General features: G+C 46.3%; 1 protein-coding gene across 5 annotated transcripts in view; it reads right to left on the reverse strand.

Moving 5' to 3' along the window:
• LOC140387908 (SH3 and multiple ankyrin repeat domains protein 3-like) overlaps positions 1-18,473 on the reverse strand; it is a 1,536,301-nt gene that overhangs the window by 757,540 nt on the left and 760,288 nt on the right. For all 5 annotated transcript variants that reach the window (XM_072471211.1, XM_072471213.1, XM_072471209.1 and 2 more), the window contains exon 8: positions 12,296-12,447. In XM_072471211.1, the coding sequence (XP_072327312.1) occupies positions 12,296-12,447 (152 nt within the window). The remainder of the gene's footprint in view (positions 1-12,295; positions 12,448-18,473) is intronic.

The following is an 18,473-nucleotide window of genomic DNA, read 5'->3' on the forward strand; positions in this document are numbered from 1 at the left end:
GGTTACTACAGGATGAATAGACACTCAGCATGGTTACTACAGGATGAATAGACACACAGCATGGTCACTACAGGATGAATAAACACACAGCATGGTCACTACAGGATGAATAGACACAGCATGGTTACTACAGGATGAATAGACACACAGCATGGTTACTACAGGATGAATAGATACAGCATGGTCACTACAGGTTGAATAGACACACAGCATGGTTACTACAGGATGAATAGACACAGCATGGTTACTACAGGATGAATAGACACACAGCATGGTTACTACAGGATGAATAGACACACGGCATGGTTACTATAGGATGAATAGACACACAGCATGGTTACTACAAGATGAATAGACACACAGCATGGTCACTACAGGATGAATAGACACACAGCATGGTTACTACAGGATGAATAGACACTCAGCATGGTTATTACAGGATGAATAGACACACAGCATGGTTACTACAGGATGAATAGACACACCGCATGGTTACTACAGGATGAATAGACACAGCATGGTTACTACAGGATGAATAGACACACAGCATGGTCACTACAGGATGAATAGACACACAGCATGGTCACGACAGGATGAATAGACACACAGCATGGTCACGACAGGATGAATAGACACACAGCATGGTCACGACAGGATGAATAGACACACAGCATGGTCACTACAGGATGAATAGACACACAGCATGGTCACGACAGGATGAATAGACACACAGCATGGTCACGACAGGATGAATAGACACACAGCATGGTCACGACAGGATGAATAGACACACAGCATGGTCACGACAGGATGAATAGACACACAGCATGGTCACTACAGGATGAATAGACACACAGCATGGTCACTACAGGATGAATAGACACACAGCATGGTCACTACAGGATGAATAGACACACGGCATGGTTACTGTAGGATGAATAGACACAGCATGGTTACTACAGGATGAATAGACACACAGCATGGTTACTACAGGATGAATAGACACACGGCATGGTTACTGTAGGATGAATAGACACATAGCATGGTTTAGGGGCTGGTTTAGCACAGTGCGCTAAACAGCTGCCTTGTAATGCAGAACAATGCCAGCAGCGCGGGTTCAATTCCCGTACCAGCCACCCCAAACAGGGGCCGGAATGTGGCGACAAGGGCTTTTCACCGTAACTTCATTGAAGCCTACTTGTGAAACTAAGCTATTATTATTATTACTGCAGGATGAACAGTCACACAGCATGGTTCCTATAGGATGAATTGCCACACAGCATGGTTACTACAGGATGAATAGACACACAGCATGGTTACTACAGGATGAATAGGCACACAGCATAGTTACTACAGGATGAATAGACACACAGCATGGTCACTACAGGATGAATAGACACAGCATGGTTACTACAGGATGAATAGACACAGCATGGTCACTACAGGATGAATAGGCACACAGCATGGTTACTACAGGATGAATAGACACAGCATGGTCACTACAGGATGAATAGACACAGCATGGTTACTACAGGATGAATAGACACAGCATGGTCACTACACGGTGAACAGACACACAGCATGGTCACTACAGGATGAATAGACACACAGCATGGTCACTACAGGATGAATAGACACACAGCATGGTCACTACAGGATGAATAGACACACAGCATGGTCACTACAGGGTGAATAGACACAGCATGGTTACTACGGGATGAATAGGCACACAGCATGGTTACTACAGGATGAATAGACACAGCATGGTCACTACAGGATGAATAGACACTCAGCAATGGTTACTACAGGATGAATAGACACACAGCATGGTCACTACAGGATGAATAGACACACAGCATGGTCACTACAGGATGAATAGACACACAGCATGGTTACTACAGGATGAATAGACACAGCATGGTTACTACAGGATGAATAGACACACAGCATGGTCACTACAGGATGAATAGACACACAGCATGGTCACTACAGGATGAATAGACACACAGCATGGTTACTACACGGTGAACAGACACACAGGATGGTTACTACAGGATGAATAGACACAGCATGGTCACTACAGGATGAATAGACACACAGCATGGTCACTACAGGATGAATAGACACACAGCATGGTTACTACAGGATGAATGGACACAGCATGGTCACTACAGGATGAATAGACACTCAGCATGGTTACTAGAGGATGAATAGACACACAGCATGGTTACTACAAGATGAATAGACACACAGCATGGTCACTAAAGGATGAATAGACACACAGCATGGTTACTACAGGATGAATAGACACTCAGCATGGTTACTACAGGATGAATAGACACACAGCATGGTCACTACAGGATGAATAGACACACAGCATGGTCACTACAGGATGAATAGACACACAGCATGGTTACTACAGGATGAATAGACACTCAGCATGGTTATTACAGGATGAATAGACACACAGCATGGTTACTACAGGATGAATAGACACACCGCATGGTTACTACAGGATGAATAGACACAGCATGGTTACTACAGGATGAATAGACACACAGCATGGTCACTACAGGATGAATAGACACACAGCATGGTCACTACAGGATGAATAGACACACAGCATGGTTACTACAGGATGAATAGACACACAGCATGGTCACGACAGGATGAATAGACACACAGCATGGTCACGACAGGATGAATAGACACACAGCATGGTCACGACAGGATGAATAGACACACAGCATGGTCACGACAGGATGAATAGACACACAGCATGGTCACTACAGGATGAATAGACAGACAGCATGGTCACTACAGGATGAATAGACACACAGCATGGTCACAACAGGATGAATAGACACACAGCATGGTTACTACAGGATGAATAGACACACAGCATGGTTACTACAGGATGAATAGACACAGCATGGTTACTACAGGATGAATAGACACAGCATGGTTACTACAGGATGAATAGACACACAGCATAGTGACTACAGGATGAATAGACACACAGCATGGTCACGACAGGATGAATAGACACACAGCATGGTCACGACAGGATGAATAGACACACAGCATGGTCACGACAGGATGAATAGACACACAGCATGGTCACTACAGGATGAATAGACACACAGCATGGTCACTACAGGATGAATAGACACACAGCATGGTCACAACAGGATGAATAGACACACAGCATGGTTACTACAGGATGAATAGACACAGCATGGTTACTACAGGATGAATAGACACACAGCATGGTTACTACAGGATGAATAGACACAGCATGGTTACTACAGGATGAATAGACACAGCATGGTTACTACAGGATGAATAGACACACAGCATGGTTACTACAGGATGAATAGACACAGCATGGTTACTACAGGATGAATAGACACACAGCATGGTTACTACAGGATGAATAGACACAGCATGGTCACTACAGGATGAATAGACACACAGCATGGTCACTACAGGATGAATAGACACACAGCATGGTTCCTATGATGAATGTGATATAAAATAGACAATTTAGAGATATTAGTTAATGTAATGTAGAAATAAGCCACTTTGATTCTGGCAGGTAGAGACAAAGGATTTTAGACCGCATGGAAAGAGCAGGAAGAGGTGTGTCTATGAGAGTGATGCTGCATTGATAGGGGCCAGAGAAAGGGATTGGAAGTGAGCCAATCAGAATAGATCAAACAAGTCAGGAGGGACATAGGATGACCTATGGGTGTCGAGTATGTGAAACCTGATGCCATTTGAATGTATGAGTACTGATCTCTTTGTCTGGGACCTTCACTTAGTTCCCGGGGCTGCAGACAGCAACATGTTATCTGTATCACTGTGGACTAGGTTGCTTGCACGCTGAATAAAATAACTTCTTTTTACTTGCAAATCCATCTCGACTTTTATTGAGGCCAGACTGACAGAGGAAAGAAATTTGGGATTCAACACCTACAGGATGAATAGACACACAGCATGGTTACTACAGGATGAATAGACACACAGCATGGTTACTACAGGATGAATAGACACACAGCATGGTTACTACAGGATGAATAGACACACAGCATGGTTACTACAGGATGAATAGACACACAGCATGGTCACTACAGGATGAATAGACACACAACATGGTTACTACAGGATGAATAGACACACAGCATGGTTACTACAGGATGAACAGACACACAACATGGTTACTACAGGATGAATAGACACGCAGCATGGTTACTACAGGATGAATAGACAAACAGCATGGTTACTACAGGATGAACAGGCACAGGTCTGGGCGTTTCCACAATCAGACAATCACAAAGTAATCTGTTTTAGAAGTTGGTTGAGTGATAAATATTGGCCAGGAAACCAGAGAGAACACCCATTGTTTTCTTTAAATAGAAATCTTCTAATTCCTTCCAAGAGGGTTGAATGGACCTCAAGTTTATCATCTCCTCCGAAAGACAGTAGTTCAAACAGGCAGCACTCCCTCAGCACTGCAGGGTTAACCTAGATAATGGGTTCCGGTCCTGCAGTAGAGATTCAACCCATTACCTTCTGACTCAGAGATGAGGGTGCACCCACTCACGCAACACACATGAAAAATCAGTCAATATCAAGGCACAACGCAGTGTTAGACACAACTTAGTGTTTCTGAGACAACATTTAACCAGTTCAGCTCTACATGGGCAGTGGACTACCTCAATCCATTTTCTTTTATCCAATTTTCTTCCCACAATCTTTAATGTGCTGAGACCCATTGCTATCGTTTTAGGGCCAATATATGCCCACCTCGAGGAGGCGATAGCTTAGTGGCATTATCACCGGAGTAGCAATCCAGAGACGCAGGTGGATGCTGTGGGGACTGGGGTTCGAATCCCACCATGGCAGATGGTGAAATTTGAATTTAAAGAAGTCTGGAATTAAAAGTGTAACAATAACCTTTGTCAATTGTTGTAAAAACCCATCTGATTCACGAATGTCCTTCCTGTAGGGAAGGAAATGTGCCGTCCTTACCTGGTCCGGCCTACGTGAGGCTTCAGAACCACAGAAATACGGTTGACTCTTAACTGCCCTCTGAAATGGCCCAGCAGGTCACTCAGTTCAAGGGTAATTGGGGATATGAATTTTTTAAAATGAAAAAGAACGGCTATTTGCTTCTGAGGAGCCGATCTTGTCTTCATGTGACAATCAAAACCTTCCGGGAGCGGCCACCAGGCAGCCACCAGGAGCAGGAACGGTGGTTTGAATTCCTCTCTCCAACTCTGGCATCATTGGAGAGTGTTCAGGGACAGCAACACTGGCTGCTTTCACCTCTCTCTAATCCTCACCTTGTTTGGAAAGTGGTCAGGTGCAGGAACCCGGGCTGATAGATTCCTCTCCACATACCTCCCCTACATCTGCTCTGGTAAAGCCGAGTCTCATGTTATGCATATTAATTTTTTTCTGTTGTCTAATGTTGGTTAAAGCACATTTTACACCTGGCCAAATTTCCTCACCAGCAATCAGCAAGGAAAACTGTGGCAATATCATGCTCTGAATTCTGTGATTCCCTGCTGGTTGGGGCAGTCCAGTTAGAACAAATTCAGCCACGTCTTTGCTTATGGTACATGCTCTACACCCCTCCCCCATCTGGCTGCCCTCCCATAATCAGTAAGAGCTACTCAACCATGTAATTGCGCTTCAGCGAACCCATCACTGCTCTGCAAATGCAATGCAAGGCAACAGACATTTATAGGAGAATGTCCCAATTCCACTCTGATCCCATTCCAGTCCATCGAGCCCCAATGGTCTGCATTCAATTTAATAAATTCTCCCTCTTGTAAACCCACTAAAACAGAGAAATGATCTCTCTACACTGTTCCATCAAAAACGCCAAGATAAAAAGAACAGCTCAGTCCCTTGACACTGTTCCATTTCATGTGATCTCCACAGCTTCTGTATTTTTAGGACTCCTCAAATTGGGGCAGGGCCTGCACCCGCCAATGGGTAACAAGGCATCGCTGTCCGACCAGGATTGGATCTCCCAGGATAGACCAGGATTGGAGTAGTTGAAGGTGGGATGGTACAGAAAGGGCATCAGGTGCCTATATATTATTTTTAATTGCATGTCTGTGTGGATTTTCAGACCTGGATGTCAGATTCCAGGATAAATACAGTGAATAGTTGAGACCCCAACACAGACCCCTGGTGTCACACAGAGATCTGTGTTTAGTGTCTCAAATATTCACTGTAGGCAGTATCGTTGGTGTTGATGGAAGCATAAAGATATTATTAGATTAAGTTAATGGGAAAAACACTGGCAAATGGATTTCGGTGTAGACAACAAGCAATGAAATTATGGATCAGAGTATTTTCCAAATAGTGAAAAAGCTGCAGGCAATGGAGATCCAAAGAACCTCAGGGGTCCATGCAGATAGATCATTCAAAATTAAGAACAAGGTCATAAAATACATCCAGCGAACCAGAATATCTGGGCTTATGAGTTGTGTTCCAGATATAGAAAGCCATGATTAGGCCACACCTGGAGTACAGTTTTGAATTCTGAGCGCCACAACTTAGGAAGGATATAGTGGCTTTGGGAGGGAATGCAGCGTAGATTTAACAGAATAACAAAAGCAGAATACCACGGATGCAATCTGATGCCGTGCTTCTAAGGAACATATAACAAGGAGGGATTACACATAATTTCCTGGAATTCAGAAAATTAAAGGGCGATTTTATTGAAGTTTTCAAGATTTTGAGAGAAACAGATAGGATAGATAGAGACAAACATTTTTTCTGCTAGGATAGTCTAGAAATAAGGAAGATAGCCTAACAATTAGAGGCCAGGCCTTTCAGAAGGAAATACTTCCACATACATGGTGAGAAAGAGGTTTGGAACTCCTTTCTGCCGATGGCACATGAAATGAGGTTAATTATTCATTTTAAATCTGAGATTTCTTCCCGATTCACTTCAATTGACTTCACTGACTTCAATTTTGCTTCGTCCCCTTGGTGCCACAAATACTGCCTTGATCGCAAGGGAATTCATCCTTAGTTTGCTTGTCCACGTTTGGACCAAAGCTGTGGTGAAGTCTGGTGAGACGCAAACTGAGCTTCATTAAGCAGGTTATTGCTGGAGTATGTGCGACTTAATTGCACTGTCAACGACACCTTCCATCACTTCACTGGTGAATGGGTGCAGACTGATGAGCGAAAGTTGACTGGATTGGATTTGTCGTGCTTTCTACGGACAGGCCATAACCAAACACTTTCCCACATTGTCAGGTAGATGCCAGTGTTCTGTTCTGGAACGTGTCCTGGAATTGTAGCTCTACTGGAACAGCTTAAGTTAATGGCTCAGGTAGTTCTGGGGCGCAGGTCTTCAGTACTACAGCCGGGATGTTGTCAGGACCTGTATCCAGGGCTTTCAGTCATTTCTTGATATCAGGTGGAGTGAATTGAATTAGTTCGACCGGCATCTGGAACATCAGGAGGAAGCCAAAATGGATCATCCGCTCGGCATTGCTGGCTGAAGAGGCTCACAAATGCTTCAACTTTATCTTATGCACTGACATGTTGGTTCCCCCTTCATTGAGAATGGGGATATTTGTGCTCTCCTCCTCCAGATAGCTGATTAATTTTGAACCAATATTAATGGCTGGGTGTCAGGGCAGCAGAGCTGTGATCCAACCCATTGATTGCGAGATTAGTTTGCTCTGTTTATCGCCTGATGCTTCTGCTGTTTTGCATGCATGGAATTCAATGTTATATCTTCACCAGGCTGGAATCTCATTTCTCGGTCTGCCTGCTGCTGCTCCCGGCATGCTCTCCGGCACCCTTCATTGACCAAGGATTGGTCCCTGGCTTGATAATAAAAGTGGAATGGGGGATACGTCAGGCCATGTGGTTAGAGTGTGGTTGTGTACAATTCTGATGTTCCTGACGACCCATCGTTTCGAGATCTATTTTGAACCTTTCCCATTTGGCAAGATGGTAGTGCCATACAATTTGATGTTGTTTTAAGGCAGACTTTGCCTCTAAAACTACTTTAATGGTGGTCACTCTTTCCAATACTACCATGGTCAGATCACCTGGAACAGGTACGTCGGTGAGGGTGATGTCAAATTTGCTTTTCTCTTGCGTTGGTTCCCTCATGTAGCCATGTAAAATGGCTAACTCCCGATTAGAATGGCCAAACCCTGATTTAAAATGGCGAATGGAAGAGGCTGATGGGTAAATCAGCCAACAGGACTCAAACAGACAGCTGCAGGTAAAACAGTGTATTCGCCTCTGGGGAAGCCAGACCGAATCGATACCTGCAGCCATCAACATAACAACACCCCAGCCATCTGCATATAAAGTAGCAATCCCGGGAACAATATGCTACAAATTAGTAACACAAAGCCGACCCAGACCTTTCGGCGCCAGCAGGAGCTGACACAAAGAGAGATAAACGACCACCCCTCGATCAAGGAATCGCTCCAGCATTGGGGAATATCGAACCAAGTGATTGGGACCAAGTCCAATCACTTGGAACCAGGTACAAGGTCCGCCCCGAGAGGTGGGAAGCCCCTGGGGACTATAAGAATAGGGGCCAAGTTCAACTCGACCCTTCTTCACCGCCCTTCTGCCCTTCTTCTCCTCTCCGCACCCTTCGAGACCCTCTGCAACAGCCGCGAGAAATGCAAGTCTTACTCCAACGCTCGCTACGAGATAGGCACTCCTGACTATCGACCTGTACCAGCTTTGAATCACGCAGGCTCAGAACCCATACGAAAGGCCATTCGTTTCCCTGACCTGGTGGGCCATTTCCAAAGTTAAGTATTGGCCTGTTAGTTGTAGGAAGTAGCTTCGAGGTAGAATTAATGTCTAAGTATTGATTGCTGTATATAATAAATGTGTGTTGATTTAGCTCTTACTAAGCGGTGTGTTGGATTATTGATCATTACTCGGACTTGAACCACGTGGCGGTATCAGAAAGATACCTGGCGACTCAAGGGCAAAGGTGACAGAATAAGAGCAATTAAACTAAGGCTAAAACGAGCAACACTCACCAGCTGCCACAGACTAGTCTGGCAGATAAGTCCTTCAGGACTCAACTGACTTGATCAATGGGGGTTCTATCAACAACACTTGGCGATGGACATTGAAGACTCCACCCAGAGCACACAGTGCGACAGTGCGCCCTTGTTACCCTCAATACATTTAAAGGGTATTGTAATGAAAGACAACACGTTAAAGAAAACTTATAAAATTAAATTGAAGTATTGTTTAGGGGCTGATGAAATACTCAAGATCCTGCAGTGTTCATCAGTCGCAAAAGGCCTCCAGCATACCAGCGAACACCATGTGCTGTTATTCTAGGGACACCCAGGCACAAATGTAGCCATGAAAGAGAGGCAGACAGTCAGGTTGAACCACCCCCTCAACTACCCGCTGCCTGGACCTATTAATGACTACTTAAGCCAGGTATCCCTTATTTATATGCCCTATAAAATAATCAATACACTAATAAAATTAATTAATTAACAAATTAAAATAGTGATAGCCCCTTATAAAGGGGCACGACAACAAAAATAAAACTTTCAAAAGAAAACTTATATAATTAAATTTAAATGTTCTCCGGGCTGTTCATTCACTCCAACCCCTGTGACGCCCACCAGTCATGGAAGGCCTCAAGTGTACTGGCGCACACCACATGCTCCCTCTCTAGGGATACCTAGCTGGGAAAGTAGCTGTGGAAGACGACAGACAGTCAGGTTGAACCACCTCCTCAACTTCCCGCTGCCTGGGCCTATTAATGACCACTTTGGCCTGGGGCGGGATTCTCCTCTACCCAGCGGGGCGGGGGGTCTTGGCGGGATGGAGTGGCGGGAACCACTCCAGGGTCGGGCCGCCCCAAAGGTGCGGAGGTCTCCGCACCTTTAGTGGCCGAGCCCGGACCTTGAGGGACTAGGCCCGCACCGGAGTGGTTTCCGCTCCACCAGCTGGCATGGAAGGCCTTTGGCGCCACGCCAGACAGGGCCGAAAGGACTTCGCCGGCCTGCGTAAGTCCACGCATGCGCGGGAGCATCAGCGGCTGCTGACGTCATCCCCATGCATGCACAGGGGAGGGGGTCTCTTCCACCTCCGCCATGGTGAAGACCATGGCAAAGGCGGAAGAAAAAGAGTGCCCCCACGGCACAGGCCCACCCGTGGATCGGTGGGCCCAAATCGCAGGCCAGGCCACTGAGGGGGCACCCCCCAGGGCCAGATCGCCCCGCGCTCCCCCCCAGGACCCCGGAGCTCGCCCGTGCCGCCTGCTCCCGCCGGTAAGGTAGGTGGTTTAATCCACGTCAGCGGGAGAGGGTTGACAGCGGCGGGACTTCGGCCCATCGCAGGCCGGAGAATCGCCGGGGGTGGACCCGCCGCCCGCCGCGGCGCGATTCCCGCCCCCGCCAAATCTCTGGTGGCGGACAATTCGGGACACGGCGGGGTCGGGATTCACGCCAGCCCCCGGCGATTCTACGATCCGGCGGGGGGGTCGGAGAATCCCACCCCAGGTGTCTATTTATACTCCTGAATTAAAGTCAATAAAATAAACTAATAAACAAATTAAAATGACAGCTCCATAAAGGGCAGTATCTCTTCATACTCTCTGAGCATCCCAAATGAACAGAAGGTCAAAATAACAAATTTACAATACAAGCAAAAGCAATAGCCCAAGAGATACTGTAACTAAAAATTCAAAAGATTCTTACCGAATCAAATTAATATATCATTTTGGGGTCCAATGCTACACCCCAGCCCCTGTGTGCCAGTGGAGACCACATGCTCCTTCTCCAAGGGCACCCAGCTTCGAACGTAGCCACGGAAGAGGTGCAGACAGTTGAGTCAGACGACCCTCTCAACTGCCCGCTGCCTGGAACTATTAAAGGCCACTTTGTCTAGGTAACCCTATTTATATTCTTTTGAGCACCCCAGAAATATCCCCTATTTATATGTGCTTAAGCTTTTAATTAAACAACGCCCTTCACCTGTGTATCTTAACAATATAATTAACATACTATTAACATGGTGAGTCTTGTCCTGCCAGTCGGCAGGATGTGCTGAAGTAAAATGATGCTGAAATAAGATATAGGAGCAGAATTAGGTCCATCAAGTCTGCTCCGACATTCGATCATGGCTGATCCCACCCTGGCCTGAACTCCACCATCCTGCCCATTCTCCATAACCCTTCAACCTATTATCAATTAAAAATCTGTCTAACACCTCCTTAAATTTACTCACTGTCCCAGCATCCACCGCTCTCTGGGATAGCAATTTCCACAGATTCACAACCCTTTGGGAGAAGTAGTTTCTCCTCAATTCTGTTTTAAATTTACAACCTCTTATCCTAAGATTATGACCTCTTTCTTGAATGCCCCACAAGAGGAAGCATCCTCTCCGCAGTTATTTTATCCATACCTTTTATCACCTTGTATACCTCAATTTGATCTCCCCTCATTCGTCCTAACTCTAGAGAGTGTAGGCTAAAACTGTTTGATCTCTAACCCTAACCTCCCCTGAACTGCCTCCAATGCCACTACACCTTTCCTGAAATATGGGACCAAAACTGTGCACAATACTCCAATAATCTGGGACCTTGTCTGTAAGGTAAGATTTTGGCTTGGCTATGTCAGGCTGCTGTTTGACTAGCCTGTGGGACAGTCCCAGTGTTAACACCAGTCGACAGTCCAGTTTTAGATCTATTCAATTTTTCCGTAGCCGTTTGACACAATTGAATGGCATTCTAGGTCAGTTGAGAGTCAACCACAAGAGTTTGGGGGCAGATGTCCTCTAAAGGGCATTAGTGGATCAGAAAGATTTTCATGACGATTTGTTTGTTTCAAACTCACAGTTACTGATTCCAGATTTACTGATCAATTGAAATTAAACTTCGCCAACTGCTCTGGTGGGATCTGATCTCATGTCTCCGGAGCATTGGTCTGGATCACTGGATCCCTGGTCCAGTAACATTACCATTCCTGCTTCTATTTTCCTGATGCTCAGATTGCCAGCTGCAGTGTTCCAGCAACTGCCAGGGGTAGCAATGTGCGTGCATTATTAGCATTAGAGTTTGATTTTGTGAACTCAGTGAAGTTTACAACTGAGTACTCACTATTAGTGCACTTACCTTGCAGCTTAGAGCCATTTGCACATTCATGTGACATTGTGTATATTTTGTCAGTGCAGTTTCAAATCGTGTACTCACTATCCTTGCAGTGTGGAATTATATAGTCATGATCAGTGCAGTGCGGAGTTGTATACTCACTATTAGTGCAGCATGGTTCCGACATCGTACGGCCTTGTGTAAAGCTGTTAGTCCATCCCGGGTCCTGAAGTCCAAATGAGCTCCCCCGCTTTTCAGCAACTTAATGATGTCAGATGTGCTCTCCAGCTGTGCAGCCAATGTCAGAGGACATTCTGACAGTAAAATGACAGTGATTTAGATTGATGACAGATATCTTTCAAAATCAAGTCAAAAAAGGCAACATGTTAAGGTAAACAACATGGGTGTAACATTAAATAGATGGCCTGGAATTGTCCTCAATTTATCTCTGGAACAGCTAGAAACCATCAAGAAATTTCCCATCGTAGGTCAAATCAGTCGCATACAAGGGACTGGATTCTCCGTCATTGGGACTATGTCCCCACGCCGACCTCAAAACTGTGGTCTTTCACGCCAGTTTTTCTGGCGTGAAACAGCCACATATTCCCAGCCCTGCAGGGGGCCATCAGGGACCCGGCGTAAATCTAGCAGCTTTTGTTGCAGATACGGGCCCCCACACTTCCAGGCCGGATGCCGCCCATATGCATTTAAACTATCCAAATCCCTCTGCAGACTTCCAGTATCCTCTGCACTTTTTGCTTTACCACTTATCTTAGTGTCGTCTGCAAACTCCAAATCATCTATGTAAATTGTGAACAATTGTGGGCCCAACACTGATCCCTGAGGGACATCACTAGCTACTGATTGCCAACCAGAGAAACACCCATTAATCCCCACTCTTTGCTTTCTATTAATTAACCAATCCACTAAATCATAGTCATTCACGATGATTTGCGCCATCAGCTCATTTACCTTATTCCGAATACTATGAGCATTCAGGTAAAGTATCCTTATGTTGGTCCATATACCTCTGTTTTGACTCTTAAAACCTATATCAGTAACCTCTCCTAAGTTATTTTTCCTTTGAACTTTTCTCCTAATTTTCCTAATCGTTGAACCCATATCCTCATGTGACAACCTGCTGCGTCGCTTTCCATTTATGTTTTTACTTCCCGTTTTATTCCTTTTTAGTATTACTAGATCTATTCACTGAGCTCCCCTCAGTCACTGTACCCTATACTGTGGCCCTTTTTGATTTTTGACTATGCCTCCTCTGCCTTACACTTTCCCCCTTACTGCCTTTTGTTTCTGTCCCCGCTTTACTCCCCTTTGCTTCCTGCCTTGGTTCCCATCCCCCTGCCACATTAGTTTAAACCCTCCCAACAGCACTAGCAAAACTAGGACATCGGTTCCAGTCCTGCCCAGGTCAAGTCTATTAAATGTTAGAGGGCACGATTTCACGGAAATTAAACAGAGACCCTGTCGAGCGCATTTAATCGGGTCTTTCCCAGTGCTGGTAGCACCGATAATGACCCCGCTATTGAACGGGACTCAGCGAGGAAGGCCCCATCAAGGCCCCACCTAGTCCTATTTCCAGCACTGGCGAGCGGAGCCAAAGTTAATTGGCGCCCCGATCTCTAGATCTCCCACCACCTCCTCCAGAGCCCCCTCAACACACCTATAAGAGGGTATTCGAGCCCCTCCGCCACACCCCAACTCATAAGGGCAGGGCATACCAGACCCCATTCCCAGTGCAAGCAAAATGCCATCCGGGCACCTCTGCACTGCCAGCCTGGCAACCTGGCAGTGCTCCTGCCAGGCTGACAATGCCACCTGGGCACCCTGGCACCATGGTAGCACTGCCAGGGTATCAGGCTGGCATGCCCAGGTGGCATCCGCAGTGTCAGGGTACCACCTTGCCCAGAGGCCAATCACATTGGTGGAGACCAGTGCCAACTGGTGCTTGCTCTGAGTCTCCGAGACGTGGGAGTTAGATCCCGCACCTTGGGTAACTCTGGCGAGAGCATATCCAGGTGAACCTGGCTGTACGCTTGAATATGCCAATCTGGGTGCCACCCATTCTGGGCAGAATCCAGATCGCTACTTCTCGTAAGGTCCTGTTCGATCTGGCGAGGCACGATAAGGAGGGTAAATCTCGTGAGAGGCCTCTCGCGAAATCTACTGGCTGCGTTGCGTCCCGAGTTGGGTGCGGTGTGACCGTTAGATCATACCCATGGTGTGATTAGGTAGTGCGTGTCATATTATTGACCCTGGGGTAACACGGACTGCAACTGGATGCAGTTAGGCAGGAAAGCAGACTCCAAACTTAGACGTTGGTTCAATATGATTTATTGAACTTCTGTAACAAGGCACACAGCTTGCTGTGGGTTGACACTCTACTACTCTAAGTGTAGTAACTCTAACTATCTAGACCAGGCTAGCCCTGAGCCACGTGTAGAAATGCTAACTAATATATACACCCTGACTGTTACTACAGTTGTCACCAGTGAAAGAGGCGGAGTGCTGATGCCTCGTGTGTTTATAGTAGGACGCCCCCCCTCTAGTGTTCTGTCTAGTGATTGGTTGTGTCTGTCCTGTGTGTTGATTGGCTAACCTTGGTGTCTATCACTGCCTGTCTTTGCCTCATGATGTGTATGAGTGCATATTATGTCAGTGCAGTCATAGACTGGGTGTCTTTTTTCTGTTCCATGTGTTTTTCGTTTTATTTACCATTACATGTAAGGCTATCTCCTGACATTTGTTGTGTGTTCTCATGGTGGTGATGCAGTTTTTATAAACAGGCAAGGTATGCTGAAACTTGTATTTCAGGCATGTCAGAAGTGGAACATAAGGGGACCAATATGCTAACAATTACTGCTTAATCACCACAGAACACATTGTAGATTAATTGGAATGCCCAAAGAGGCCGTAGACAGTACAATCTCAAATCTTTACATTTAGGCTAATGCTAGTAACCAGGTTTATTTCAAAACACCTGGGGAGGGTTTTTAACCAGCCCCTTAAAAGGGTTTGGGGGTGGGGCTGAGCAAATTCAGGCAAAAATGCATTCGGCCATTTTGCCTCCGATCATTTTTCCCAGGGGCAGGCCCAGTCCAATGTCAGCAACCCGCCCGGTAGTAGTGGGAAGCCAACTGTCGAGGATAACTAGACAATTAACTGCATTCTTCCACTGACACGGCATTGTTTCTTGTATTGCACATGCCATATACTGGGTAGAATATTCCCCCAAAATGCCGAAGTGTTGGATTCTGACTTAACCTTTGTTCCTTTGCAGACTCGTTATCTTCACAACTTACTTTCCTGCCTATCTCTGTGTCATCAACAAATTTAGCAATCAGCCTTCAGTCCCTTCATCCAAGACATTGATATGAATTGTAAATTGTTGAGGTCCCAGTACTAATTCCTGTGGCATTTCACTCAGCACATTTAGGGCAGCAGGGTGGCACAGTGGTTAGCACTGCTGCTTCACAGCGTCAGGGACCTGGGTTCAATTCTGGTTTCGGGTGACTGTGTGGAGTTTGCATGTTCTCCACGTGTCTACATGGGTTTCCTCCGAGTGCTCCAATTTCCTCCCACAGTCCAAAAATGTGCAGGTTTGGTGGATTGGCCATGTTAAATGTGCAGGTTCGGTGGATTGGCCCTTAGTGTTCAAAAGGGTAGGTGAGGTTACAGGGATGGGGGGAGGGATTGAGCGAAAGTGACATTGGACTGGGCCTGCCCCTGGGAAAAATGATCGGAGGCAAAATGGCCGAATGCATTTTTGCCTGAATTTGCTCAGCCCCACCCCCAAACCCTTTTAAGGGGCTGGTTAAAAACCCTCCCCAGGTGTTTTGAAATAAACCTGGTTACTAGCATTAGCCTAAATGTAAAGATTTGAGATTGTACTGTCTACGGCCTCTTTGGGCATTCCAATTAATCTACAATGTGTTCTGTGGTGATTAAGCAGTAATTGTTAGCATATTGGTCCCCTTATGTTCCACTTCTGACATTTCACCCATTCATAAAATATAGTTCCCCCCTCCCATCAACTCACCCCCCCCCCATCAAAAGCACATGGACGATCACAATTTTCCAATACAGTTCTCGAAACACAAAGCTTTGTCTCATGGAGTCCTTCATTCAGGTTTGGAGTTATAGTTCCTTTCAACCAATGAATTGATACAGATAGTGGGCGGGATTTTACAGCCACACTGCACCTGCAAAGCCGTTGCCGGGGTGCAGCCTGGCCGATAGAAACTGGGAGGCTCTGCTCCTGGGATCTACCTGGCTCACAACACCTTGCGAGATCTAACACAATCTTGGAGATATTGCGATGTAATTCCCGCCCATTGTGGGTGGGATCACTTTTTAGCAAATCTGCATGTTAGAGTGAGGCAGTTAGTCTCACTTAAATGTGCAGATTCCCGAAGCGTTGGATATATCTCCTTTCCTTCGGAGACCTCGAGTGAGTGCGTTCAGTACTGGTCTCCACAAATAGGGACCAGACGGAACAGCACTCGTGGGGGACTCCCAGGGGATCGTAGACCCGCAGGTGCATACCCTTTGGGAAGGGTGGTACGCTGGCACTGCTGGTGCTACCTGGCCAGCCTGGCAGTGCCACCTGGGTGCCAGCATGTCAGGTTGGCGCTGCCAAGGTGCCAAGCTGGCATTTTTCACACGGTGACGATCAGGCCGGGGGTGCCCTGAGTGGGTATTAACGGAGGGTTGCGTGGGGGGGGGGTCCCTCCCATAGTGACGTGGGGTGAGGGATCGCTTCGGGCCTCCAAAGATTGGGATGCATTTAAAAATGGCAAACCGATCTGTCACTACACTGCGGAGTTCCAGCGAGCAGAGCTCCTCAGTGCACAAAATGGGGCTATGTGCAGCCTTGACTGCACCATCCCTGCAGAGGCCCCCTATCTGATGCGAGTGCCATTTTTTGGCATTGTGTTCTCGGCACTGCGCCGGGAAGCACGTGGCTAAACGCAGTCGCTGTGGGACTTTGTTACCATTTCGTTAAATTGCATACATTGTTTTTAAAAAATATATATTTTTAATAAAGATTTTTCATTGTAAACACAGTAATATAAAACAGTTAATACAAGTTACAATTCAAAACAAACATATTAAACAATCAAGAACCAGGGTAGCACGGTGGTGCAGTGGTTAGTGCTGCTGCCTCATGGCACTGAGGGTCAAGGTTTGATCCCGGTTCTGGGTCACTGTCCGTGTGGAGTTTGCATTCTCCCCGTGTCTGCGTGGGTCTCACCCCCACAACCCAAAGATGTGCAAGGTAGGTGGATTGGCCACGCTAAATTGCCCCTTAATTGGAAAAAATTAATTGGGTACACTAAATTTAAAAAAAACAATCAAGAACCCACACAAATTTAACGCCCCATTATTAAACCAAACCTCTTAACAAATGACAGTGACTAACTCTTTAAAAAAGGAAATGAATGGCTGCCATCTTAGGTCGAAACCTTCTATAGACCCCCTAATGGTGTACTTGGCCTTCTCCAAATGCAAGAACGACATGAGGTCACCCAACCAGGCTGAGGCACTGGTCAGCGTAGGACACTCCACCCCGGCAGAGCTCATCTCTGGGCCAGTAGTGAGGCAAAAGCCAGAACATTCCCCGTCTGCAGCACCGGTGAGTCCAAAGCCTCCAAAATGGCCACCAACGGACATGGCCCTAAATCAATAGCAAGAATCTCTGACATGTTGCTGAAGAAAGAGACCCAGAAGCTCACCAACTTGGGACAAGACCAGGACAAATGAGTGTGGTTAGCCGGCCCCTGAGAACAACGCTCACACCTGTCTCCGTCCCAGACAAAAAAAACACACATCTGCGCCGACATCAAATGAGCCCTGTGGACCACCTTGAATTGGATCAATCTATGCCGAGCGCAGGAGGATGTAGAGTTGACCCTGTGAAGAGCCTCGTTCCACACTTCGTCCTCCAGAATAGGACCCAGTTCACCCTCCCATTTCCCCTTCACCTCAAGCAACGGAGTTGACTCCACTGATAGGATCTGACTGTAAATATCTCAGATGTTCCCTCCACCAGACCGGGCCAAAGATAAGATTCTGTTCAACAGGGAGGAAGGAGGAATCAAGGGAAAAGAAGGAAAAGCCTCATGCGAATCTGTAAATATCTAAACAAATTGGTCCCAGGGAGTTGACATTTTTCCGACAGCTCCTCAAAACTGGCAAACCTTCCCTCCACAAATAAGTTCAGAAATCTCTCCAAATCCTCCCATGCCCTAATCTCGAATCTAAACTTGGTGGCAAGAGGGGATCATTATTGCAGATAGGGGCCAGCAAAGACACAGAGCTAAGT

The sequence above is a fragment of the Scyliorhinus torazame genome, chromosome 13 (genome assembly GCF_047496885.1).
Source record: "Scyliorhinus torazame isolate Kashiwa2021f chromosome 13, sScyTor2.1, whole genome shotgun sequence".
NCBI classification, from domain to species: domain Eukaryota; kingdom Metazoa; phylum Chordata; class Chondrichthyes; order Carcharhiniformes; family Scyliorhinidae; genus Scyliorhinus; species Scyliorhinus torazame.